Source organism: Panthera uncia, chromosome F2 (genome assembly GCF_023721935.1).
Source record: "Panthera uncia isolate 11264 chromosome F2, Puncia_PCG_1.0, whole genome shotgun sequence".
Taxonomy (NCBI): domain Eukaryota; kingdom Metazoa; phylum Chordata; class Mammalia; order Carnivora; family Felidae; genus Panthera; species Panthera uncia.
In genome coordinates, this window is record NC_064812.1 from 1931163 (window position 1) to 1953054 (window position 21892).

The 21892-nt window shown below is 63.5% G+C and overlaps 1 protein-coding gene across 1 annotated transcript in view; it reads left to right on the forward strand.

The window, feature by feature from the left end:
• The window catches only part of TSNARE1 (t-SNARE domain containing 1), a 150921-nt gene extending 132334 nt beyond the window's left edge, over positions 1 to 18587 (forward strand). Inside the window, exons 14-15 of the mRNA XM_049632857.1 lie at positions 5164 to 5270; positions 18386 to 18587. Coding sequence (XP_049488814.1) covers positions 5164 to 5259 — 96 coding nt within the window. The 3' untranslated portion in view covers positions 5260 to 5270; positions 18386 to 18587. The remainder of the gene's footprint in view (positions 1 to 5163; positions 5271 to 18385) is intronic.
• Positions 18588 to 21892: the final 3305 nt, after the last annotated feature.

Genomic DNA, 21892 nt, shown 5'->3' on the forward strand with positions numbered 1-21892 from the left:
CCCCTGTAACTTAGACTCCACCCACCCCTGTAACTTAGACTCCACCCCTCCGCCCCCTCGGAGGCCTGAGCAGGCATGGTAGGGGCCGCATTCCCCCAGCTGTTACTGCGCAGGAGCTTTTGACCGCACAGCTGACACTAATTGGGCCCCCATCAAGAGCTTAATTCATAATTTGGGTTAATTGGCCCCCCACTGTCAGCCCCATCAGCTCCTTCAATGCAGGGCTGTCATTTAAGAGTGATTAGTCACAGTGGCTTCTTGGAGTGTGAGGGAGCCAAGCGGAGAGAGGATCCAGACCCCACTTGGGCATGAAGGCAGGGCTGGGGTCCCTGTCCCCTGTGGTGTCTTCTCCCCGCCCTTTCCTTCCTGTCTGGTCCCCGGACAGCTTTGTCCCAAAACTACACTGAGGGGCTGGGAGGGCGTTTCCCAGCTTCGGTGTTTGCATCTCTGAAACAGGCTGTCCTGAGCGTCGTGGCCGGTGTGTGGTGCCCAGCGCCATCCCTAGGAGGACGGAGACGGGCAGCCATCAGGACAGGGGGACTCTGTGTCTTGGAAGTCTGGTCACTGGGGGCCTCGTGACAGCCCCTTGGGTATTGGACATGGGTAGAGGGCTGGGGGACCCCACCCTTGCTCCCAGAGAGTGACCTGTGGCCCCTTGCTGCGGGGGCTCCCCACCTCTGGGCAGTGAGGGCTTTGGGGAGACCCGGGCAGAGGGGGAAGGGACAGCTCTTCTCTGGCAAGGGTGCCCACGCTGGGCTGGGTGAGGCTGAGAATTGGCTCCGCCCCTGAGCTCTCCATCAGGAGGCCACTCTCCAGGGTCAGCAAGGAAATGGCTCCGGGTCTGTTCAGTTAATCACCACAGATGGGGCAGCTGAAAGGCCAGCGTTACTGTTCCATAGTCTGGAGACCAGAAGTTCAAGGTCAAGGTGTCAGCAAGATCGGCTCTTTCTAAATTAAATTTTTTAAAGATTTTTTTAGGTTTACTTATTTATTTTGAGAGAGAGAGAGCATGTGCAAGTGAGTGGGGAGGAACAGAGAGAGAGAGGGAGAGAGAGACTCCCAAGTAGGTGTCATCCTATCAGCACAGAGCCCAACTTGGGACTCGATCCCACAAACCATGAGATCATGAGCTGAGATTGAGAGTCGGACACTCAACCCACTGAGCCAGCCAGGCGCCCCTAAGATTTAATTTTTGAGTGATGTCTATACCCAACATGGGCTTGAACCCATAACCCCGAGATCAAGAGTCACATGCTCTATGGACTGAGCCAGCCAGGCGCCCGGGGGCTGGCTCTTTCTGAGGGCCGTGAGGGCGAATCTGTTCCAGGCCCCTCTCCTTGGCCGGTAGACAGACAGCCGTCCCCGTGTTCACACGGCGTTCTCCCTGTGGACCCGGGTCCAAATTGCCCGTCTTACGAGGACACCGGTCATGATACATCAGTGCCCACCCGATGACCTCGCTTTAACGGCATCACCTCCATAAAGGCCCCGTCTCCAAGTAAGGCCCCGTTCTGAGGTCCTGGGGGCTAGGACTTTAGCATATCCTTTTGGGGGGACACAGCTCAGCCCGTGCCACCAGATCGCCCAGGTCAGTGCTGTGGCATCACTGTTGGCACTTTCCCTCTAACCACTGAAGGGCTTGCTGTAGATGAGGGTGCCTCCCCAGCACAGGGAAATGGGGGCCTCATGGGGCGCTGTTCTGAGGCCCCAGCCATCCGCCCACTCAGCAGCCCCTGCCTGGGTCCAGGGCCCTCCTCCAGCCTTTAAAAATGGCACGAGCTTGGCGCCTTGTGTGGCCTCCTCCCCTTTCAGAGTCAGCGATATTCAATGGGAAAACCCTCCCACCTCCTTAAGGAAGTCTCTCCATGCTTTACTGGAAGGTCACCAGGGAGCCAGAGAGGTCAGCCCATCAGGTGACCCATGCCCTGCCCTCTGCCCCTCATCTTGCTGCTGGATGCTGAACTGAGGTGACATCTTCAGCTCCTGGCCAGTGGCCCCCTCAGGAGTTGGTGCCTCTGCACAAGGCTCCCTCCCTGCAGGGGAGGCGGCAGGTGCTGGGGGCTTGAGCAGAGGTGGCTGGGGGTGGGGCTCTGCCTCGTGCCAGGAGGGGAGCTGCGGGTTGGGTCTGCAGAGCTCCTCATCAAAGGACTGCCTCCGCCTCCACCATATGTCCTAGCCTGGGCTTCTGGCAGCCCCTGGGCCCTGCCTGTCACGGCCCCACCTGCCTCTTCCCCTTGAAGTCAGTGGAGAGACCCAGTGGCAGTTTGCTGGTGGGGTAGAGAGGGGACTGGAAGGGGCCAGGCTTGGTGGAGGCTGCTGTAGGTTTGGAAGGTGCCAAGGAGTCACTTGTCCCCCCCCATTCCTCTCCAGGTGATCTCTCCTGCCTCTGGGGATCCTTCTCCACCCTAGCCCAGTCCCTGTGGCTGTTCCTGTGTCTCCCAGCTTCTCCGCCTCCCTTCCCTGCCTCACTGAGGTGGAGGGTTGGAGGGTAGAGGTGGAGAGACAGGTCTGAGTGCAGATAACATCCAAGGAGGCATTTGGCTGCCATCCAGGACAAGGTCATGGTCCGGGAAGGTTGATCTGGGCCCAGGCAGAGCAGGTGTGGACACAACCCTGGCAGATGGTGAGCATGAGGCCATGCAGGGTCCCGTTGGCTGGGCTCTGCCTGGGCTGCACAGATGGGATAGCCAGACACCGGAGCCTCCAAGAGGCCAGCGACATGCCCTAGGTCAGGCAGTCAGGCTGTGATGTGAGGATGGCGCTTGAAGCCAGCCCTTCCCGACCCCAGGTGCTGTGCTCCGTACGGCACATCGCCTCCCCTGGGGGCTCCCAGATCCGTGCGGGTGATGAAGCGTGTAACCGGTTCCGTGCGTAAGCTTCCTTTAGGGGCTGGATGTGTGTGGAGGGTCAGACCTCGGGGCATCCCATCTGTGGGGGGCATGCAGTGCTTAAGAGCTGGCTGCGTCGCTGGAGGCCAGATTTGAATCCTGACCCTGCAGCTCACAAGCCGGTGGCTTTGGACAGGCTACTTCACCTGTCTGAGCTATCATCTGCAGACCAGGGTGTTGACAGGGCACCCTCTGAGCTCTGGGTGAGGGTAGTGTGAACAAATCCACACAGCCTGCTGTCGGCACCACGCAAGGCTCGGGAAAGGGCAGCTGTCCTGCCGATGAGGACGGGGCCTGTGCGTCTGCACCACGGACAGAGACACCAGGGTCCTCAGCCCAGGCGCTGTCCTGGGTCCTGAACTGCTCCTTGGCTCAGGTTCTCTTTCCCTGTTAGCAGGGCTGTGGGTTTCTCTGCCCTCCCACCCCCGGCTCTTAGCAACTAGAGGTCTGTTTCTCATTTACTCTGGGCCTCCCGGCCCCTCCTTGCCTCCCTCCCACACACAGTTGGCATGTGACTCGTGACAACAGCTGGGGGCAGGGAGACCTGAGTCTCAGATCTGTATGCACCATCTTGGAACCCCGGGGCAGTAATACTGCACTCAAGGCTGGGAAGCAGAGCTGTTCAGATGATGGCTGATCTTCACATGGCGTGTGCGTCCCTTCCAAAGCAGAATGACACCGAGGCAGCTTGAAGGAGCTAAATACCCATCCAACACCCAGCAGACCCCCCCCCCGCCACCCTACAGTGGGACTGGACCCTCACCCCAAAACTCATTGTGGACACCATCCCCCCCCAAACCCAAGTTCAGTCACACCTACTCCAAGAAGCCCCCTGACTCCCCTCGTCGCCACCAATTCCTCCCCTCACTCATGGCTGAGTTTCTGTGCCTCACCCCCACCCCCACCTATAGCCATTTTGAGAAAGATGGACAAGGGTGGGTGGATGGGTGTATAAGTGCATGGATAGGGAGTTGGGTGGATGTATGGGTGGGTGGATGGGTGAATGGATAGGCTGATGGGTAGATGAGTAGGTAGGTGGGTGGATGGATGGATGATTGGATGCATAAGTGGGTGGGTGGGTAGATGGATGGAGGGATGGATGGATGGATGGATGGATGGGCAGATGGATGGGTGGATGGAAGGATAGGTGGATGGGTGGATGGGTGGAATCAATGGATGGATAAATGAATGGACAGCCAGAGCACCCACCTGATGACCCAGATGGGCAACCTGGGGGAGTCATCCTTGACTTATTTACCTCACTTCCCTTGCATACTCAGTCACAACCAGGTGATTCTGAGGATTCCTCTCCTGGTCTTGCCTCTGTCCCCTCTGATCCTCCCTTTTCTCTCCAGACACCTTCCCTTCCACGGATCAGCCTTCCTTGTGACCAGTCTTCATGGTTCTTCTCCACTTTCCAACCCACCTTCTCTATTTGCTTCCCAAGTGGCCTCTTCACTACACTCTCTCCCTGCTTAAAATTCTTCACTGTCTTCTGTGCTGTCCCTGGATTTGCTGCCCAAACCCCCGTACAATCTGCAGGCCCATCCCATCTGTCTCCCTTGCCTTCCTACCTTCCCTGCCCACGCTGGCCACTTGGTGACCTACCAGATCATTTTAAGCCCCCATTTGCCCTGGGTTCTCCCTTGGTCCCTTGCCTTCCACCTCCTGGCCTTTCTGGAGAGTCCCCACCCCTCCTCCAGGGCCCAGATAAAGTATCTTTTCTTCCAGAAGCCTCCCAATTGTCATCCACCCATGAGTCCCCAGCACAGATCTGTGTGTCTCCCTCTCCATGAGGACTTTGCTGGTGGGGCCCAGAACCTGTTCAATTAATAGTAACCACAACAATATACAGGAATAAGAATATCGGGTGAGGGCTACATTTTGTACTTTCCATGCCTCATCTTAATTAAGGCTTTCAAATGTCCCCCCTGGAGTCAGGGGCATCAACCTGTGCTTATAAAGAAAACAAGGTTCGAAGAAGGGCTGTGGCTAAGGACTCCCCCCCCTCCCGAGCTAAAGGGGGCCAACTGGGCATTACATCGAGGCCTGGCTGCCTCCTTCCCTTTGGGCCTGGCTCCAGGGCCAGCCCGAAGCATGTGTGCCAGCTCAGGGCAGAGCGCCTGGCAAGGGACAGGCTCTTCCTGGCCCACAGCCCGAAGCAGGCATGTACCAAATGCCCCCAGGATGGGAGGCTGAGTTACAGGTCACCATAACAACCTCTCTCCCTCTCTCTGTCTCTGTCTCTGTCTGTCTCTCTCTCTCTGTCTCCCAGTTCCAGAGACGCAAGATCAAGTGCTGCTTCCTGTCGGCTGGAGTCACTGTCCTGCTGGTCATCATCCTCATCACTGCCACCTCTATCCGAAAGTAATGCCACCGATGGTGAGTGTCCCAGCTGCCCTCACGCCATCTGGCCCTCTACCCTTCCGCTCATCTGTGCATCCATCCAGCCTCCTCTGTGCCAGGCGTGGGTTTGGCCCCGGTGACCCAGCAGGGGATGTGGCAGGTGGGGGCCCTCTTCCTGGAGCCCACAGCTGTGCGGGCGGCTGACCCAAAGCTCCCTTCATATAGGCACTGACTTCCGAAGGGTCCCGACTGGCAGTTCCCCTGGGCCGGCCAGCGAGCAGAGCATGCTGGGAGGTGCAGCGGGCGGGTGCCGGGACCCTGGTGGGGGTGCTGGACAGTGGAGAGCAGGTGCTGGGCCTGTCCTGGGGCTGGGCAGGAGCTGGAGCGGATGGGAGACTGAGACGGGGCATGGGATGCGGCCGCAGCGACAGTGGGAGCCGGCACGGCGTGCTGAGCAGGTGTCTGGCTTCTCTGTGGCTGCGAAACAGATTGGCTTAGAGCTTAGTGGCTAAAAACAGCAATAAACACTTACTATCTCACAGGTTCTGTGGGTCAGGAATATGGAAGCGCTGCTCAGGGTCTCTCCCGAGGGTGCAGGAAGATGTGGGCTGGGGCTGCACCCAGCTCACTGGGCATCCGTCTGTGGGGCCCCAGCTTCCTCCCAGGCACCTCTGTGTGGCTCCTGCAGACGTGGGTCATGGCCTCAGACAGCAAGATGTCCCCCAGGCCCCCTCTGTCCTGCTGCCCTGCCAAGCCTCCTCCGCCCCTTCTTCTGAGCTCAGCACACGAGGGGCCCAGCACACGAGGGGCAGGACGATCCGGTTGGAATCTGGCTCCCCCAGAGCAAGGGGTCCCAGGGAGCCAGGCAGACGCCGCACCTAGTCACTTCTGCGGCACCCTACCACTCCCTCGGGGCCGCCCCCGCGGGTGTGAGGGGTGCCTCACTGGGCGTGACTCCAGGGAGGGCGGACCAGGGGGTCACCCTGGAGGCTGGCTTTTGTATCCAGGCCGCTGCAGAGGCTTTGCACTTTAGAAGGGTCCTTCTGGCTGCAGGGAGGGGGTGGGTGGAGGGGGGCAATGGTGCAAAGGGACGTCTGTCTCCTCAGGGCGCCCTGGTGTCCAGCACCTGGGCCCAGCTCTGGGACACTGCGGGTGCTGGGCGGGGGTTTCAGGGAGGAACAAGCAGACCCCACTGGGCTCCATAGCCTCCCTCGGTGTCCCCCCCAGTCATTGTCCCCATGATCCCCATCACAGCCTACGGCAGTGTCTGTGGCGGGCAGCAGGTGAGGGGGGGCTGCAGGGTGCTCTGTGGACAGTCAGTACAGCCCAGAGCCCTCAGGGTCCCGCATCCAGACTTGTCTTAGAAGTCCTGCTGTCTCCAGGTGCCTGGGTGGCTCAGTTGGTTGAGCGACTAACTTTGGCTCAGGTCATGATCTCGTGGTTCATGAGTTCAAGCCCCACGTTGGGCTCTGTGCTGACAGCTCAGAGCCTGGAGCTGCTTCGGATTCTGTGTCTCCCTCTCTCTCTGCGCCCCCTCCCCCCATGCACACGCACTTTCTCCCTTCCTCTCTCTCTCAAAAATAAATAAACATTAAAAACAAAAATGAGTGCCACTCTCATTGAGAGCCACCCCAACAAGGCAGGAGTGGGGAGCCCTGGCAGCCCAGAGCCCTGTCCTGGCGGGCAGCCTCTGATTGGGTCACACTGTCCCTACGGCTGGGCTGGGATGCAGGCAGCCAGAACAAGGAGGGGTGGGGGTGGAGAGGGAGACCCGTTTGCTGTCAGCCTGCAGGGACTGGTCCTCCTGGTGCCCCGAGCTGGGCAGGGTCCCACCCTGGCTGAACCCTGGGGCCAAGGGAGCCCCGGACTCAGAAGGTCTTGGCTTTCCCCGGGAGCACGCTGCGTGCGAACCGGCCCTGGCGCCCAGTACTCGGCTTATCCCTGGATCTGCTGCAGAACTTCCCGAAGACACACGGCAGCCCCGCGTGGCCTGGCTCCCCCGGGGTCCCTTCGCTGCTGAAGTTTTGGGCCCGCAGAGAGAATTCCTGCTTGGGTGGTGGGACTATGGGAGGGGCCTGCTCTCCAGGTGAGGTCGGCAGCTTGCCTCAAGTGGCAGGCTGGGTGGGGTGGGACCCCCGAGGGGGCAGAGGCCTTGGAGCCCTGCGAGGGGGGGCCAGGGCCCAGGCAGCCTCCCTGCCCCACCCTCGTGGCTGCCCTGGTGGGGACTGTCATCCTCCTGGGCACCTGGGGAGCCGGTGCCTCCTGCCCCCCGACCCGGGAGGTCCCCAGCTGGGACTCAGGAGCAGTGAGCCTGTCCCCGGCCCCCTCCTGCTGGGGTCCACAGCTGGTGCCCCTTGGCTGGAGGTGTGGGGGCCTGGGCAGAACAGGAAGCATCTTCCCCTGGAGGCCTTGTGGACACGGGCATCCAGACTTTGGCCTCCACGCTGTGGGAGAGCATTTCCTGTTGGTTTAAGTCACTCCATTTGCGGTCACGTGTGACCACAGCCCCAGGACACTGCCAGAGCTCCACTTGTGTGACACCTGAGGCTGGCAGGCATGTTACCCACAGGATGGACGCCCCTCAGCACTGGTGCCCCGTTCTGCCGGGGACACCGGCCCGTTCTCAGGGCTTGCCCTCGGTCACGCAAAGCCTGGGCCCCTCGTGTGCCGAGCTCAGAAGAAGGGGAGGAAGAGGCTTGGCAGGGCAGCAGGACAGAGGGGGCCTGGGGGACATCTTGCTGTCTGAAGCCATGACCCACGTCTGCAGGAGCCACACAGAGGTGCCTGGGAGGAAGCTGGGGCCCCACAGACGGATGCCCAGTGATCTGGAGGCGAGGCGAGGCGGGGCTGTAAGGGCCAGACCCTCCCCTCGCTCCTCCTCCAGGGCTGGGTCTCTGATTCCTGCCAGCACACCCTCTCTCCCCTTCAGATTCCCCCTCCTTCCCTTCTGGGGCTGGGGAACAGTCGAGGCCACCCAGCCGCTTCCCCACTCTGCACCCTGGAGCCCTTTCCTGGGCCAGGGGTCCCCGCGGGCCACGCAGGGACACATCAGCTCAGGTGTGCCAGCCGGGCCAGAAGAGGGGCCGGGCACCCCGGACGCCGTCTGTGAGCAGCCGGCGGGGCTGCAGGGTCTCGCTGGGGGACGCGGAGGCCGCCCTCCGGCTCGGGTCCCAGAGAAGCGGGCCTGGGGAGGCTGCCCTCTTTCCCTCGCCGCCCCACCGAGCTGCTCTGAGGACGAAGGCAGCTAAATATAAACAGCACTCTGAGGAAGGAAGAGGCTTGATGCAAATGCTGGGGTATGATTTCCTCAGAGAACAGCAGTCTCTGGGGGAGGAGCTCGGCTCCCCGACTTGGAAGAAGGCCCCCCACATGACGGCCGGGTGCACGTGCCCATTTCTGTGCGATGGGTGAGACCCTGCCATCCGGGCAGCTCCAAGGGGGCAGAGGAGCCCCCCCCCAACCGACGTCACACCGCGGTCTGGGTCACCCCCTGTGCACCCCCACCGTGGCTCAGCTCTTTCCCATTTACCAGCTCGCACCCGGTCCTCACGGGGCCTGAGGGACGAGTCAGGAGGGGGAGCTCACTCAGGTGGGGACAGCGGCTGCCACCAAGCAGGCGTCTGGGGGACAAGTGCCAGGAGGCTCCACAGTGGGGAAGGTGCCCCCATTGTCCCCGCACTCAATTTATGTAAGCGTGAAGGCTGGTCTGGGACTGAGTTGGGGCTCCGGGTGTGACCAGAGTGTAGACTGAGTCTGTGGTCAGGCCTGGGCTTCCTTGGCCCTGGCAGGCAGGTGGGAAAACACAGTGGGACAAGCCCACGTGCCCATTCTCCTTAAGTCGCCCTGGCCTCGAGCCCCGATGTCCCTGTTGGAACCCCCTTTCCCGCCCAAGAAAGTGCAACTGTTTCCAGAAGCATGTCCAAGCCTGGTCATTTGGTGAGGAGGCCTCACACTGGAGATGAAGTTCGGGGTCAGGCTCGCATGTTGGGCCTGGAAGAGGAAGTTAGGGTAACTCTGGGTCCCCAGCACTGCCCACAGCACTGATGTGTCTAGAGGTGGCCACAGCTCCCCCCCCGGCAGCCCAGCTGGGAGTCCTTCGGGCCCAGGGGTCGGAGGGCTCTGGCTGCAGGCGCACCGTGTCCCTCGTTCCCGGGCTGCAGTGGGCACACAGTAGCCGTCTGAACAGAGCGGGGGGACGGGCTCCCGGTGCGCCCCTGTCCAGATCTTGGCTGTGGAACCTCGTAGAAGCAGGGGAGTCCTTGGGCTCCGGAGAGCCCCCCACCCCACCGCCCTCCTGAGCACACACGGCTGCAGCGGCCGAGCCCAGGACCGCTTTTCGTGTTGGACTTTGGTTGCCGTGGACTGTCCGTGGGTCCCTGTGGGATGTGAGCCGTCTGTGGTCACCGGCCAAGTGCAGCACCCGGGGCAGAATGGGTGAGTGAAGGGGTAGAGGGCCAGCAGAGTGCTGACGGGTGCCTGTCCCGGGTCCCCGGCTCCCTGCTGGAGTCACAGGCTGGGCTTCGAGGGGCAGAAGATGACAGTATCTAGGCAACAGTCAATGGAGTGTTTTCCATGAGCCCCCAAAATTTAAGGGGCTAAATGGAGGCTTCTAGCAAGTCATGTTTTTAATGTTTTCTGAAAGTTGTGAAATATCGGCCAAAAGACATCGATTTCCATTTGGGAAACGTGTAGCCTGGATTTTTATGTCCATGCTTCTCTGCTGTGCATACACGCATGTGTTTTCATGTGTGTCTGCGTGTGTCTGCGTGTGTGCGTGTTTCCACGTGTGTGGTCAGGAAAGACCTTTCCCTGCCCGGCCCCGCTCCCCGAAGCCGTAATTCGAATAAGGGCCTGAGTGCGTCATCCTGGGAGGGCAGGACACAGCAGTGGCTCTGTTTTCTGCTCATCAAGCGCTTAGTAGGAGCTTCGCCTGGGGATTGTCTCACTTCATCCACAGCCTTATCAAGGAGGTGCTGGTGGATCCTTGTTCAGACGAGTGAACTGAGGTGCAGGCCGATGGAGGGCCGTTCCCGGAAGTGGGCGACATGGGGGAGGGGATGATCATCCGCCGTTGGGACTGTTAGAGAAACCCTTGCCCGGAGGTGAAGTGCAGCCCCGGGCCACACGGCTGGGCGTGCCGTGGCCGGGCTTCCGGACCCGGTCTTCGTGCCCCTGAGGTGGACCCAGGGTCTGCGTGTGTTCCGGGTGGCTCCAGATGGCTCAGTGGTGACCGTTCATGGTCGGGGCATGGTCGTTCGTGGGGGCACCTTTCACCCCCAGAGTTTGGGAGATGAATTGGATGAACTCTCTGTGCTGAGCCAAAGTCCCGAGAGTCCGGTCGCCGGGGCTCCGGTGGCTTTGGGCCGCCCTGCTGCTCTGCCTGAGCCTGTAAGCACGCCGGCCAAGGTTGGCCCAGGCCCGGGATGCCGGAGGCTTCCTTGGGTGTCCTGGGGGCTCTGTGGGGGGCTACGCATGGAAATCTCTCCTCTGGGGCCCGGGCCCTGCCTCCCAGAGCTCCTGGTCACAGGGCAGACGGGACAGAGACCAGTAAGAAGGCTGGAAGCAGAGCTGAGGAGCAGAAGGGGCGTGGGCTTCACCGTGGCCCTGATCTCAGCCTCGGTTTCCTCTTCTGTGAAACGGGGGCATACTTTTTGGGGTCACGGTGAGCATTAGTGATGAAAGCCTGCTGGGCGCCTGGCCCAGAGGGGGTCTGCACTCCATGATGGTGGCTGTTTTCACTGTCCCCATCATTGCTACCACAATTAATCGTATCGCTGTTATCACGCACCTGCTCTGCTTTATGGAGGTGCGACAAAGCTGGCCTTTTCCCTCCCATGTTCCCGTGTGGCCCTCCAGCCAGCAGGGCCATATCTTGCTCTCTCTGTTGCCTAGGGCAGGGCTCAGAGCCACCTAGAGGTTGGTGATGTGTGCATGTGGTTCGGTAACTATCCCAGTCCCTCCCTGTTGGCCAGCTGCAGGTGCGGTCAGATCCAGCACCTCCCCGAGGAGCTCACAGCCTCAGGGAGAGGGAGGCCCTTGAGGTGTGAACTGCCAGGAGCACAGTGGAAGCCGTAATAGGGGCAGTGCTGCTGGAGGGCTTCCTGGAGGAGGCGGCTCTTGAAAGCGGAGTATTGAGAGGTGGGTATGGCTCCTCTGTCAGCCCAGGAGGAGGGCACTCCAGGCCCAGGACACAGCCCAGGCAGAGGCGTGACGGCAGAGTGGGTGCAGCACTGAGGCAAGAGCTGGGCGGGGCCGGATTGTGCAGGGCCTTGAGTAGGAGAGAGGGGGCAGGTGGAGAGGCCGAGAGGCCAGAGGCTCCCTGGGGCACTTGTCCGGAGCAGTTCTTTCCTAGTGGGCCTGAGGGAGCCATAGCAGACGCCAGACCCCCTCCCTTTGCATGTGGTTGCCCCGCCCCTTGGCACTCCCACCGCGGCCGGGCAGATGGCCATATGAGGAGGGCAGGACTGAAGCAGCCAGTGGAAACGGCTCTTGGCCAGGAAGAAGATGAAAAAAAGCAAAAGAAAAGCACGAGCGTGCTGGTGGCCGGCACAGAAGGCGGCAAGTGTGTGAGTGGCGCGGGAGGTGTCGACGGACATGATGCAGTTTGTCAGCCAGCATGGAGAGGGGGTGGCATCTTACCAGACCCAGCCTGGGATCTACGGCCGGAACAGCTGCCCCGTGGTCCCTGGGTGGGACTCGGCAGGACGGCGGGACCATGGGACACAGTTGGGGCCGCTGGCGGGTTGGCCAGTTTCCCGCGGCAGGTGGGGTGCTGCATGGGCAGGCGCGTGCCGGAGCTGGTGGACCCGGCCGGGTCTGGGGGCGGGGCTGGCCTGGGACGAATCTGGGGGCGTGGCTGAGGGAGGGGCTGGGCTGACAGGCGGGACTGGTGGCCGGACTGGCCTGCGATTGGAGCTGTGGGCGGGGCGGGGCGGGGCGGGGCGGGGCGGGTCTAGACCTGGGGGCGGGGCCGGGGCTGGAGGGCCGGAACTGGTCTGGGAGTGGAGTCAAAGGACCTGGGCCGAACCCTTCCGGCTTTCCAACCTTGCGCCTTGGGTAGGTGGCGCGTGGAGTCCCAGGTTCCTCCTCTTTGGGCCCGGGACACTCAGACCTCGCTGGGGTGTTTTATACGGCTTGGGTGAAGCCATGGGTGCCCTTGGTGCACGCAGCTGGTGCACACATTTGGTGCGTTTCCTCCCCCCTCCCTACGTCCTGTCTTGCTCTGGGCCTTGGCCTGACCCCTTCTTCTCTGTACAGCCCCATCTCGAGCGAACTGTCCCCAGACTGGCCACTGACCTGGCCCCACCATGTAGCTCCCCAGAGTGGGGATTCGAGTTCCCCTGCTGAGCCCTGAAACCTCGGCCTGGGGTAACATCCCCCAGACCTGAGCTGCCAGGCCCCTGTCCCGGTCACAGGGAGGGAGCGTGAGCCCTGTGGGCCACCCCACCCTCATTCCTGGAAAGAGGGTCGGGCTTAGCCCCTGCCATCTATCTCTCCACCCTACCTCCCTTCATCCCCAGCTCCCGTTGGCCTCAGATTTGGTGTCCACGACTCCTGGCTTCTGGGCCAGCGCCCCTCCACTGGGCCACGCCCTCCTTGCAGTGACCACGGTCACTACAAACACACAGCAGCCTGAGGGCTGTGCCAGGGCACTGGGCCCTCAGTGAGCAGGAGGGTGGGAGCGAGAGTTTGTAGCCACACCTGATGGGTGTCGGCTGAGTCTCTGAGGGGCTCATCCAGGGCAGGAAGAAGGTCAGAGCCAGGCCTGACCCCCATGCCCACCTCGGCCTTGGGGCAGAGTTCAGGGTCAGCCCTCCCAGCCAGCCACACAGGCATTGCTGTGTCCCTTGCTCACTAGGTGGCAGGAGACACGGGCTTGCCTGCCCCAGGACATTTGCTCTTCCCCCAAGGAACACCCAGCAGCAGATGAGGGAGGGAGGAACTCTCCCCTTCACTGGGGAGGTGTGAGCCCCCTGCCGGAAGAAGGGCACGACGACCCGAGGACCCGATTGAGGAAAGACCTTGTCTGTGATGGTGGGATGGCCCTGGGTTTGAGTCCCCGCCTACTGTTCCCACTAAGCCACTGAACTTCGTGGAACATTGGCGTCAGGTGTGAAATGAACCAGTCTCTCCCTTAGAGCAGGTCAGCGGGGACATGGGAGTACCTGACCGCTTTCCTCCTCCTGTCTTCTTCATCCTGCTTCTCTGGGCTGTGGCCTCCAGCGCAAAGCAGAAGGAGACGGGACTCTGCCTTCAGGGCCCCTTTAGACGCAGGGATTCTGGCCCCACCGAAGGGAAGACACTTGGGCGGGAGCGTCCTTGGCCCATCCTGACAGAGAAAAGAGGGTTTTTCTGAAGAAAAGGATGCTTCAGGGGGACCCAGGAGGACCCCCGCTGGGCAGAGTCGGCCAAGCCAGCTGCAGGTGGCAAGCCCCTCCTCTGGTGCCATCTCCCTGCTCGAAGCAGGCAGTTTTGCTTCTGGGTGCTTCTCAGCAATTGCAATAATAAATTGAATAATTAAGCTAAATCCACAGAAGAGAATTAAATATTAATCTCTAATAAGCTATTCAGAGAGTGTCACCAGCAAGGACCACTAGAATATGTATGCCCCAGGGTGCTCCCCGCCAGGCCCCCAGGAACCCCCTTCCCGGGACGGGACTGACCCTCACGGGCCTCGGTCCAGGAGGGAGACAGTGTGCTAGCCTGGATGTGCTGTCACTCCCTGGCCACACTCTGCCAGGAAGCCGGCAGGCCCATGAGGCTGGCATCGGGCCATCGGCAGGAGGAGGCCCCACAGGGTCTGGGTGGCACCTCCCTGGCAGCCGAGGCCCCTCGTCGCGGGAGGGCAGCAGCACCATTTGGCGGAGTGGTTCGTGGACAAGAGAAGGACGCACCTGACGGACATTGACGGTGACCTGAGAGGTGGGGACTGTCCCCACCAGGACCCCGGTGAGCCAGGCCAGGGCTCTGCATGACACCTGTGCTCCAGGCCTCTCAGCCATCACCACGCAGCCGGGGGAGCTTACGGGTGGCCTGGCCTCAGCCGGTCAGAGGGCATGCTCCAGGGTGCGTGCGGGGCATGACCTGGTCACACCCGGAGCCCCGACCCTGGTCACTTTCAGAGCCCTGACCCTGGTCACACCCGGAGCCCCGACCCTGGTCACTTTCAGAGCCCTGACGCTGGTCACACTCTGGCCCCTGACCCTGGTCACATGCTGAGCCCTGACCCTGGTCACTCCTTGAGCCCTGACCCTGGTCACATGACGAAGCTGGTCCCGAACCTCTTTTTAAGAGATGAGAAAGCTCAGACCGTGACAACTGTGTTCGGCTGCAGCAAAAAGCCGGTGATGGTGGAGAAGGTAGGCAGGCCCGGGGCACGTTTTGGAGGGCGGCGAATGCAGGCCAAGGGACCGGTCTCAGTCCAGTGTCGTTGGGGCACTGAGGGTGTTTGGAGCCAGGCAGAGCCGTGGCAGGGGTGGTGGGGCTGTTGGATGTGCTGGCCCCGTGAGGGTGGCCCCTGCCCAGGAGACTGGGGCTGAGTGGGAGGGCCCGGGCTGGAAGAGGGGGTGCGCCGTGCCTGGGGCAGGGGGAGCGGAGGGGCGGGCGCCGCGAGCGGTGGGTCCCCAGGAGGGCCTGCCTGGGGCCGGTACAGCCTGTGCTGGATCCAGCCAGGCCCTGCTCCCTCGGCCGGGGCCGGAGGCTGCTGGGACTACTGCCTGAGGCTCACCCTCCACTGGGCCCTCCGGCCTTCAGCTCGGCCCCAGCTGGCTCCGCACCCGAATTCAGCCCCGGGGCTCTGTGTCAGCGCCCTGATCCCCCAGGCGCGGTCGGGGGCCGAGCAGCAGTGGGCACCGAGAGGCCCCAGGCAGAGCTCAGCCAGTGGACGCCCCTGCCATAATCGCCAGATTCAGCCGACTCAAAAGAGCTCGGTTAAATGTGAACTTCCAATCAAGAACAAACCATCTGCTGGTGTGAGCGTGCCCGTGCAACGTTTGGGACGTTCTTGCACTAACGCAAGCGTTCACCGCTCCCGCGACATGCAGGCTGGCGTCCTGCATGTTGCCCGCCCACGCGGCAGGGCCGTCCGCCCCTCCCGGGGCTCCTGGCAGCTGGTGTCCCGGGTACAGGAGAGGTTGAGAAGTCACCGCAGGAGCCAGTGAGCAGGGGTGAGGCGCAGGGAGGAGGTGTGGAGGGGGCGGAGGAGGAGGAGGAGGAGGAGGAGGTGCCTAACTTTTCCTCTGAGCGTCCTGGCAGGTCAGGGCTTGGGTTCAGCGGGGTCCCAGCTCCACCCCCTCCCCAGGCTGAGTCCCCACCCTGCAGGCTCTTTTTAGGATAAATGAGCAAATCCAGGGGAACCCCTAGCGTGTGACAGGCGCTTGGGAAGTAAGTGTGGTCTGTTGTGATCGTGGGGCTCGGGGCATTTGCGGGTCCGGGTGAGAGGTCCCTCAGGCCCCTTCCGTCCATCCATAGGCACTGGAAGTGAAGGTGCTCTCCCGGGAGCTGGGAGGAACGGCCTCTGCCCTCTGCCTAGGCTCTGCTGGGGAGGCCGGTGTGGGCCTCGATGGTGGGACAGGGGTTTGGGAGACAGGGGCTGGGCTCGGTGCTCCAGGGTGGAGGGCAGGGGGGCTTGGAGGGCCAGAGAGCAGGCCTGGACCCTGCCACCCGCTGTCCCTGCCCCCACTCAGCCATTGGGGGTCAGCCAGGTGGGAGGAGTGAAGCTGGGAGCCCAGGCATCTGGCTCCTGGGGCTGGAGGGCCCCACCATCATGGAGCACGGCCTATGGGGTTGCCCGTGGCAGGGGCTCTGTTTTCCTCGTCCTTGGCGCCAAGTCCTGTGATCTGGCATCCCTGAGGTCCCTGGCCCTCAGCCACACGCTCCGGTGACACAGCGGGTGGCACAGCTGGTGAGGGACACCCCCGAGCCCTCCCTGGGCCGGGCAGGGACCATCCAGTTTGCTAGTAGCCCTGTCGCTCTCTGCCCAGGGCCAGTTTGGGCAGTTTCTTTGTGTCCATCCACGGGCTCCCTGTGGACTTTGCCTGCGAGTCTGCTGGGTCACCCCAGAGTGTGTGTGGCCCAGGGATGCGGGCACATTTGCTGCTTGGGAGGAGAATCGAATTCAACCTGAGGGGTCAGTGAAAACGTGCTCCCGTTTTCAAGATGCGGTGAGTGGGCTGCCCAAGGACAGCAGCTGGGAGGGGCTCCCTGACCCTTCCTGTGCCGACCAGCCCCCGCCCCCTCTCCGCGGGGACGTGCATGAGCCAGAGGAGGGACACAGGACAGGGAAGTTTGTATCTGAGGTGGCTACGGAGAAGGTGGCCGCGCGTGAGGGTTCTCTGAGAGTTGACAGGCAACACGGGGCAGAAACAGAAGCAGGGTGTGCGGGGGGGGCCCGGGGAGGGGTGGCTCTGGGGGGCCGCAGCCAAGGGAAGAGGTGTACGGGGGCCACCGACCGGGGAGGGGGAGGGGCAGCCTGGAGAGGGACAAGCCCCAGCCCCCTGAGAGCAGATGCCCTGCTGGCAGTGCAGGTCCCAGAGGCCCCTCTAGGACCCCAGCCCAGGGGCCACCTGCAGCCCAGCTGTTCAGGAAGAGCCTGGGCGTCACCTGCCCCGCCCCGCCCCTGCCTTGCCCCTGTCCCTTCCGTGGTCCACCCAAATCCCGTATGCTGGTGCTTCCCTCTATGTGGCTTGTGGCTGAGGCTTTGTCCGAGGGGGGACTTGGCTGGGCACCTGGGGGCTGGGGACACACTGCCATGGCGCCGCACTGGGGTCCTGGGGCCAGGAGGCACCTAGAAGAGCTGGGAACGGGGTGGGTCCCCCTCTGAGACACCCCCACCCCCGTCCGGCACGAGGCCACTCAGCTGCGGGTGCCCCCACGCCCAGAGGCAGGCAGGGGGCTGGGGTAGCGTGGCTGACTCCAGGACGGGGCAGCCGGGCCCCAGCCCTCCGGGAAGGTCCCCAGAGCCACGAAGCCAGCCTGAGGGGTGCCAGCTGAGACTTCCTCAGTTTGTCACAGAGGAAATCAGGCTCGGGAGGCATGGCCCACACCCGGCTCTCGGGACAGGGCCTGCCTGGGCCCAGCTCGTGCTGGGGACCTCCTGTGGCTGGGCCCCGGGATCAGGGGACAGGGGGTGCGCCTCCTGACCTCGGGGCTGGGGGTGAGGCTGCTCGTGGTTTTCAGCAGGGTGCTCAGGGCCGCCCGTCAAGAGGGTGACGTTTGAAGAGCTGCCCAGTATCTCAGGGAAAAGCATTCCAGATGGACGGAACGGCGTGTAACCACCGGGAGGTGGAGGCGACCCCAGGCAGGGCCCCGGCAGAGAGCCCAGTCTGTGGGCTGGGACACAAGCTAGGGGCGGTCCTTCCCGAGTCCCGGCGCCTCCGGACCCTCCCCAGGCCTGAGGAGTCCTGTGGAGGGACGTGGGAGCCGGCATGTCACGGGAGGATGCTGGAGAGGCCCCCCTGTCTGACCTGAGGCCCGAGCGTGATGGGCAGGCAGGGGGGCCTCTGTCCGGTGTCCACTTATGTTCCGGGCAGTCCGCTTTCTGGTGGGCTCACCACCCAGAGAGACTCGCAGAGGTCCCGGAGCTCCGTCCCCTCCTCCCCGGCCCAGCTGCAGCCCTGGAGAAATGGGCAGGGTTCCCCGGTTCCCTGGAGCTGGGGTTGTTGGTGGGGTCCCCGGGCGCGTGCACAAAGGGCAGCGGAGTCGGGGGCTCAGGCGGGCCGGGGGGTGAGGACGGGGCGAGCGGGGCGGGAGGGCAGCCTGACCCGGCCGGGAGAGTCGTGCTGGCAGCCGTGGTCCCCGGCAGTCACTGGCTGGCTTCTGATCCGTGAAATAGAGACCTGTCCTCGGGGCGGGGGGCACCCTTCTGGGGCAAACCCGAGGATGGCAGGTGGGGGGGGTCACCAGGGTGGACTTGCTGCCTCAGGCCTTCCTGCCCAGCCCCCAGCCCCCCCCCCACCCCCGCCCCGGGTGAGCCGGAAGGGGGGCCCCGCCTGACTTTGTGGGGGAGCTGTGGGCTCCCCGAGGAAGGGGCTGTGGTGGAGAGAGCCAGGGGGGAGCCAGCGCCCCCCTCCCTCCCATCCTGCCCCCAGGCCTCCTCCCCACGCCTGAGCCCCCACTTTCCCAGCTGGGAGTTGATGGGGTCTGTTTTGCAGATGGATGCTGTGACCTGGCCTGCAGGCACCCTGGAGAGCTCGCCACCTGCCTGCCTCCCTCCAGGGCACTACCGGACATCTCTACTCCGACCTCTGGCCGGGCCTGGCCTAATAAACCGCCCGCTTCGCTGGCCGTGGTGCTGCTGGCCCCGGTCTATGTCCTTTCCGGCTCTGGGGCCCCTGGGGACGGACCCTGGGCTGCAGTGGGCAGGAGAGGCCGTGGCCGGAGTGGGAGGGTGTGTGCGTGTCGTGAGTGCGTTCCAGGCGGCATGGTGACAGGGGTGTGACACCCGGGTGGCTGGACCGGGGCTGCCCCTCCCCCCACAGCAAGGACCCAGCCCCTCCCTGGACCTCGGTGTCCCCACCCCGGAAGCAGTGGCCGGGGGTTGGGGGTGGGATGCAGCCCTGAAGCCCCCTCCTGCTCCCTAGCTAGAAGCTTCTCTGTCTCCGGGCATCCCGCTGAAGGGCAGGGCGTGGAGAAGGGGCCAGGGAGTGGGGGAGGCACCCCTAAGTAGGAGGGGCTGAGCCAGAGAGGCCCCTGGGAGAGGGCAAGAGGCAGCTCATGGTGGGGAGTGGGCGCCGGGCGCCACGGCACAGCGCAGGGTCAGCAGCGCCCTTCCGGAGCCCCTTCCGGAGCCCCTGCCGAGCTCAGGACCTCACGGGGGGAGGGGGCGCGTGGCTGCCCACCAGATGCCCCGGGTGAGCCCACCTGGGAGGCACATTCCAGAAAGGCCTGCCAGAATCTGCTTCCAGCTCAGATGGGCAGGAGCGGAGGGCCCCGCCCCTCCCCACCCCTCCCCACCCCTCCCGCAGCCCCGGTCCTCTGCTGGGGCTGGGGCAGCTCTAAAGCTTTCTGCATCCTGGCTGCTTTGTTCCAAAGATGCTTCAGAAGATTCTGTGAAGCCCTGCGTGTCTCAGCTCTTTCTCCTCCAGGGGCCTGAAAGGCGACACCATTGAGGTGTGGGCAGGGGGGACAGGTGGGCGTGCACGGACCCCCCCACCCCACCCCCACCCGACGCCTGAGCTGTGGCCGCCTCGTCAGCTTTACGCAGTGGCTGCGGGCCGGCCAAGCCCCGGGGGGATCCGGAGGAGGCGTTGGGAGCAAATTGAATTTTACACCTCCAGCTGCAGGTGCGAGGGAAGACACGAAGAGACATAGCCGGCCACTCAGCCCGTGTCTGAGCCCGCAGTCCTGCAGCTGGTGGCCGCGTCCAGGATGGGCCCCGGGGGCAAGGCCAGCCCTGGAATGGGGATGGGGGACCGGGAGACCAGAGTGGTGGAGGGCAATGGCTCAGGGGCCGCACACTGAGGTCCCTGGGCTGGGGTTTTGGCCTCAGTGTTCCCGGGGAGGAGACCGGCTGGGACTCCCTCTTGGTTGCATGACCTTGGAACGTGGGGGTGGGATCCACAGGGCCCCAGGCATCCCCCGCGGCCCCGTCGGCACTTGTCGGTGGCCCTGGTGGGAGCAGGTGTTCTGAGGTGAGGAGTTCAGGCCAGCGGGCCGAGGGCAGCACGGGGCCAGGCGGAGGGCACCGCGGACAGTGCTGATGGAGGCGGCCGCTGCCACCAGCTGGCGGGACTCAGCCTCTGAGCTCTCGAGCGAGGTGTCTGAGTGACCTTCAGCCCGCACTGCAGGGGGCAGGGGTTGGCTAAGAGCCAGAGGGAGGCCGGGACGCCTGCGGGTGCCTGTCTGGCGTGGGCACGGCGTGGACCCGGTGGAACCAGCGGCTCGGGGTGGAAGGACCCTCCCCGTCCCCCTTCTGGAAGGAGGACCCAGAGAGGGACCGTGAGGCACAGGCAAGACTGGAGGCCGGACTTTCCCAGGCCGGACAGGGTTCATGGGGGCCCCGGGGGTTGTGGGGCCGTCGCAGATCGCATCTCAAGAGCCCCGGAGCCTTCCCTCCCCCATTCGTCGTCAGCCCACACCTCCCTGCCCCCCAACCCCGCAGCCCCCCGCACACCTCCCTCCCTCGGGAGCCTGAGCTCCTCTGCTATGAAGGGGGGGAGGGGATTAGAGCCTTCATCACAGGGGGGCGGGTGGGGGGCAGGCTGCAGAGGTGTGGGGCTCAGCCTCTATCCCACCCTGGCTGGGCCGCCTGGCACCCTCCTTGCCAAAGGAGCCCACGAGGACCCTGCCGTGGGGACCCTCTGCCCAGGAGCTGGCCCCGGGCGCTTTGGGCCCCTCTGGCTGTGAGCCGTGGGTCTGCAAGAGCCCCCAGCCGAGCCAGCCCCTGCCGGGGCCACAGGCAAGGGTGCCCTGCAGCTCAGGGCGGACACTGTGTCTCCAGCCTTTCTGTTTAGGATAGACTTGGGTGAACAAGCAAACGACAGACGACAGAGAGCAAAACCCCTTCCCCCTCCCGTGGGGGGGGCAGTGCTCAGGTCCGTCCATGTGGCTTTGCTCTTAATCAGCACACTTGCTGGCACTGCTGTCACCAGGCGACCGCAGTGTCCTGTGCTAAGTGGCAAACTAGTCCCCTCAGGGTCGTGTGGTGCTGGAGGGGGGTGGGGTGGGGAGCGGCGCAGTAAAGAAGGGAAACGGCCAGTTGCCGTGACAGACCGGGTGCCAAGCATCCCCCACCTGCCTGTGGGGCTGGGATCGCCTGATGGCTGGCTCGGTCACATGCCTGCCAGGCGCTGCTGGGCGTGGCTCCTCCCGTGGTCAGGGCTTCCTCGCAGCCTGGCACACATCCAGGGCAAGCGTCCCCAGGAGCGTCCCGAGGGACAGCGGGGCAGAAACCGTGTCCTTTTACGGGACCCCGTCTCAGCATCCCCTCTGCAGCGCTCCTGTGGCTGTCCGGGTCCCAGGGGAGGGCCAGGAGACGAGCCCTCTCGCTGGGAGGGGTCAAATGACCGCGTTTAGAAGATGCAATCTGCCCCAATTCTCCTTTGTTTTGGTCTCAGCTGGCTGGAAGTTCTTCCTCCGTATTCATTCTGAGGGCCTCACGGCGTGGGGGTCCTGCCTGGGGGGGGGGCGAGGCATCCTCCGCCGGCGACCGCGTTAACACGCACGGCACCAGGACTTCCTCTGGGCTCCGTCCGCCTCTGCCTCGCCCCCACCTTCTTGCTCTGGGCTGTCGGGCCCAATCACCCGGTCACGGCCTCCGTGCCTTCTTTGCCCTCAGTGGCAGTGGACAGTGGCCGCCACTGCAGCAGAGCCGGGCCCGCGACCGCCAGCAGGAACGTTCTTCCCTTGGGCACTAACATGGGCAGTCCCCGGGTGGAGACGATGTAACTTAGCGGAGGGTGTAACTTTGAGAGGCACCAGCTTCATCTGCTCTGACGGTGGGGGAAGGGGCCCCAGCACACGCCCGTCCTGCAAGATGGCGCCCACTCCTGATGCTGTGTGGTCCCTGGTGGGTCTCCACTGTGCTCAAGGCTAGTTGCTCTGGGTGATGGGGAGACCAGTGGGTCCTCTGAGCATCATGCGTTGCTTTGTTCTTTTTGGCTTCGGAAAGGGTTTCTTGGTTGGAAGCTGAGGAAGGCTCCAGAGTCTCAGGCACAAAG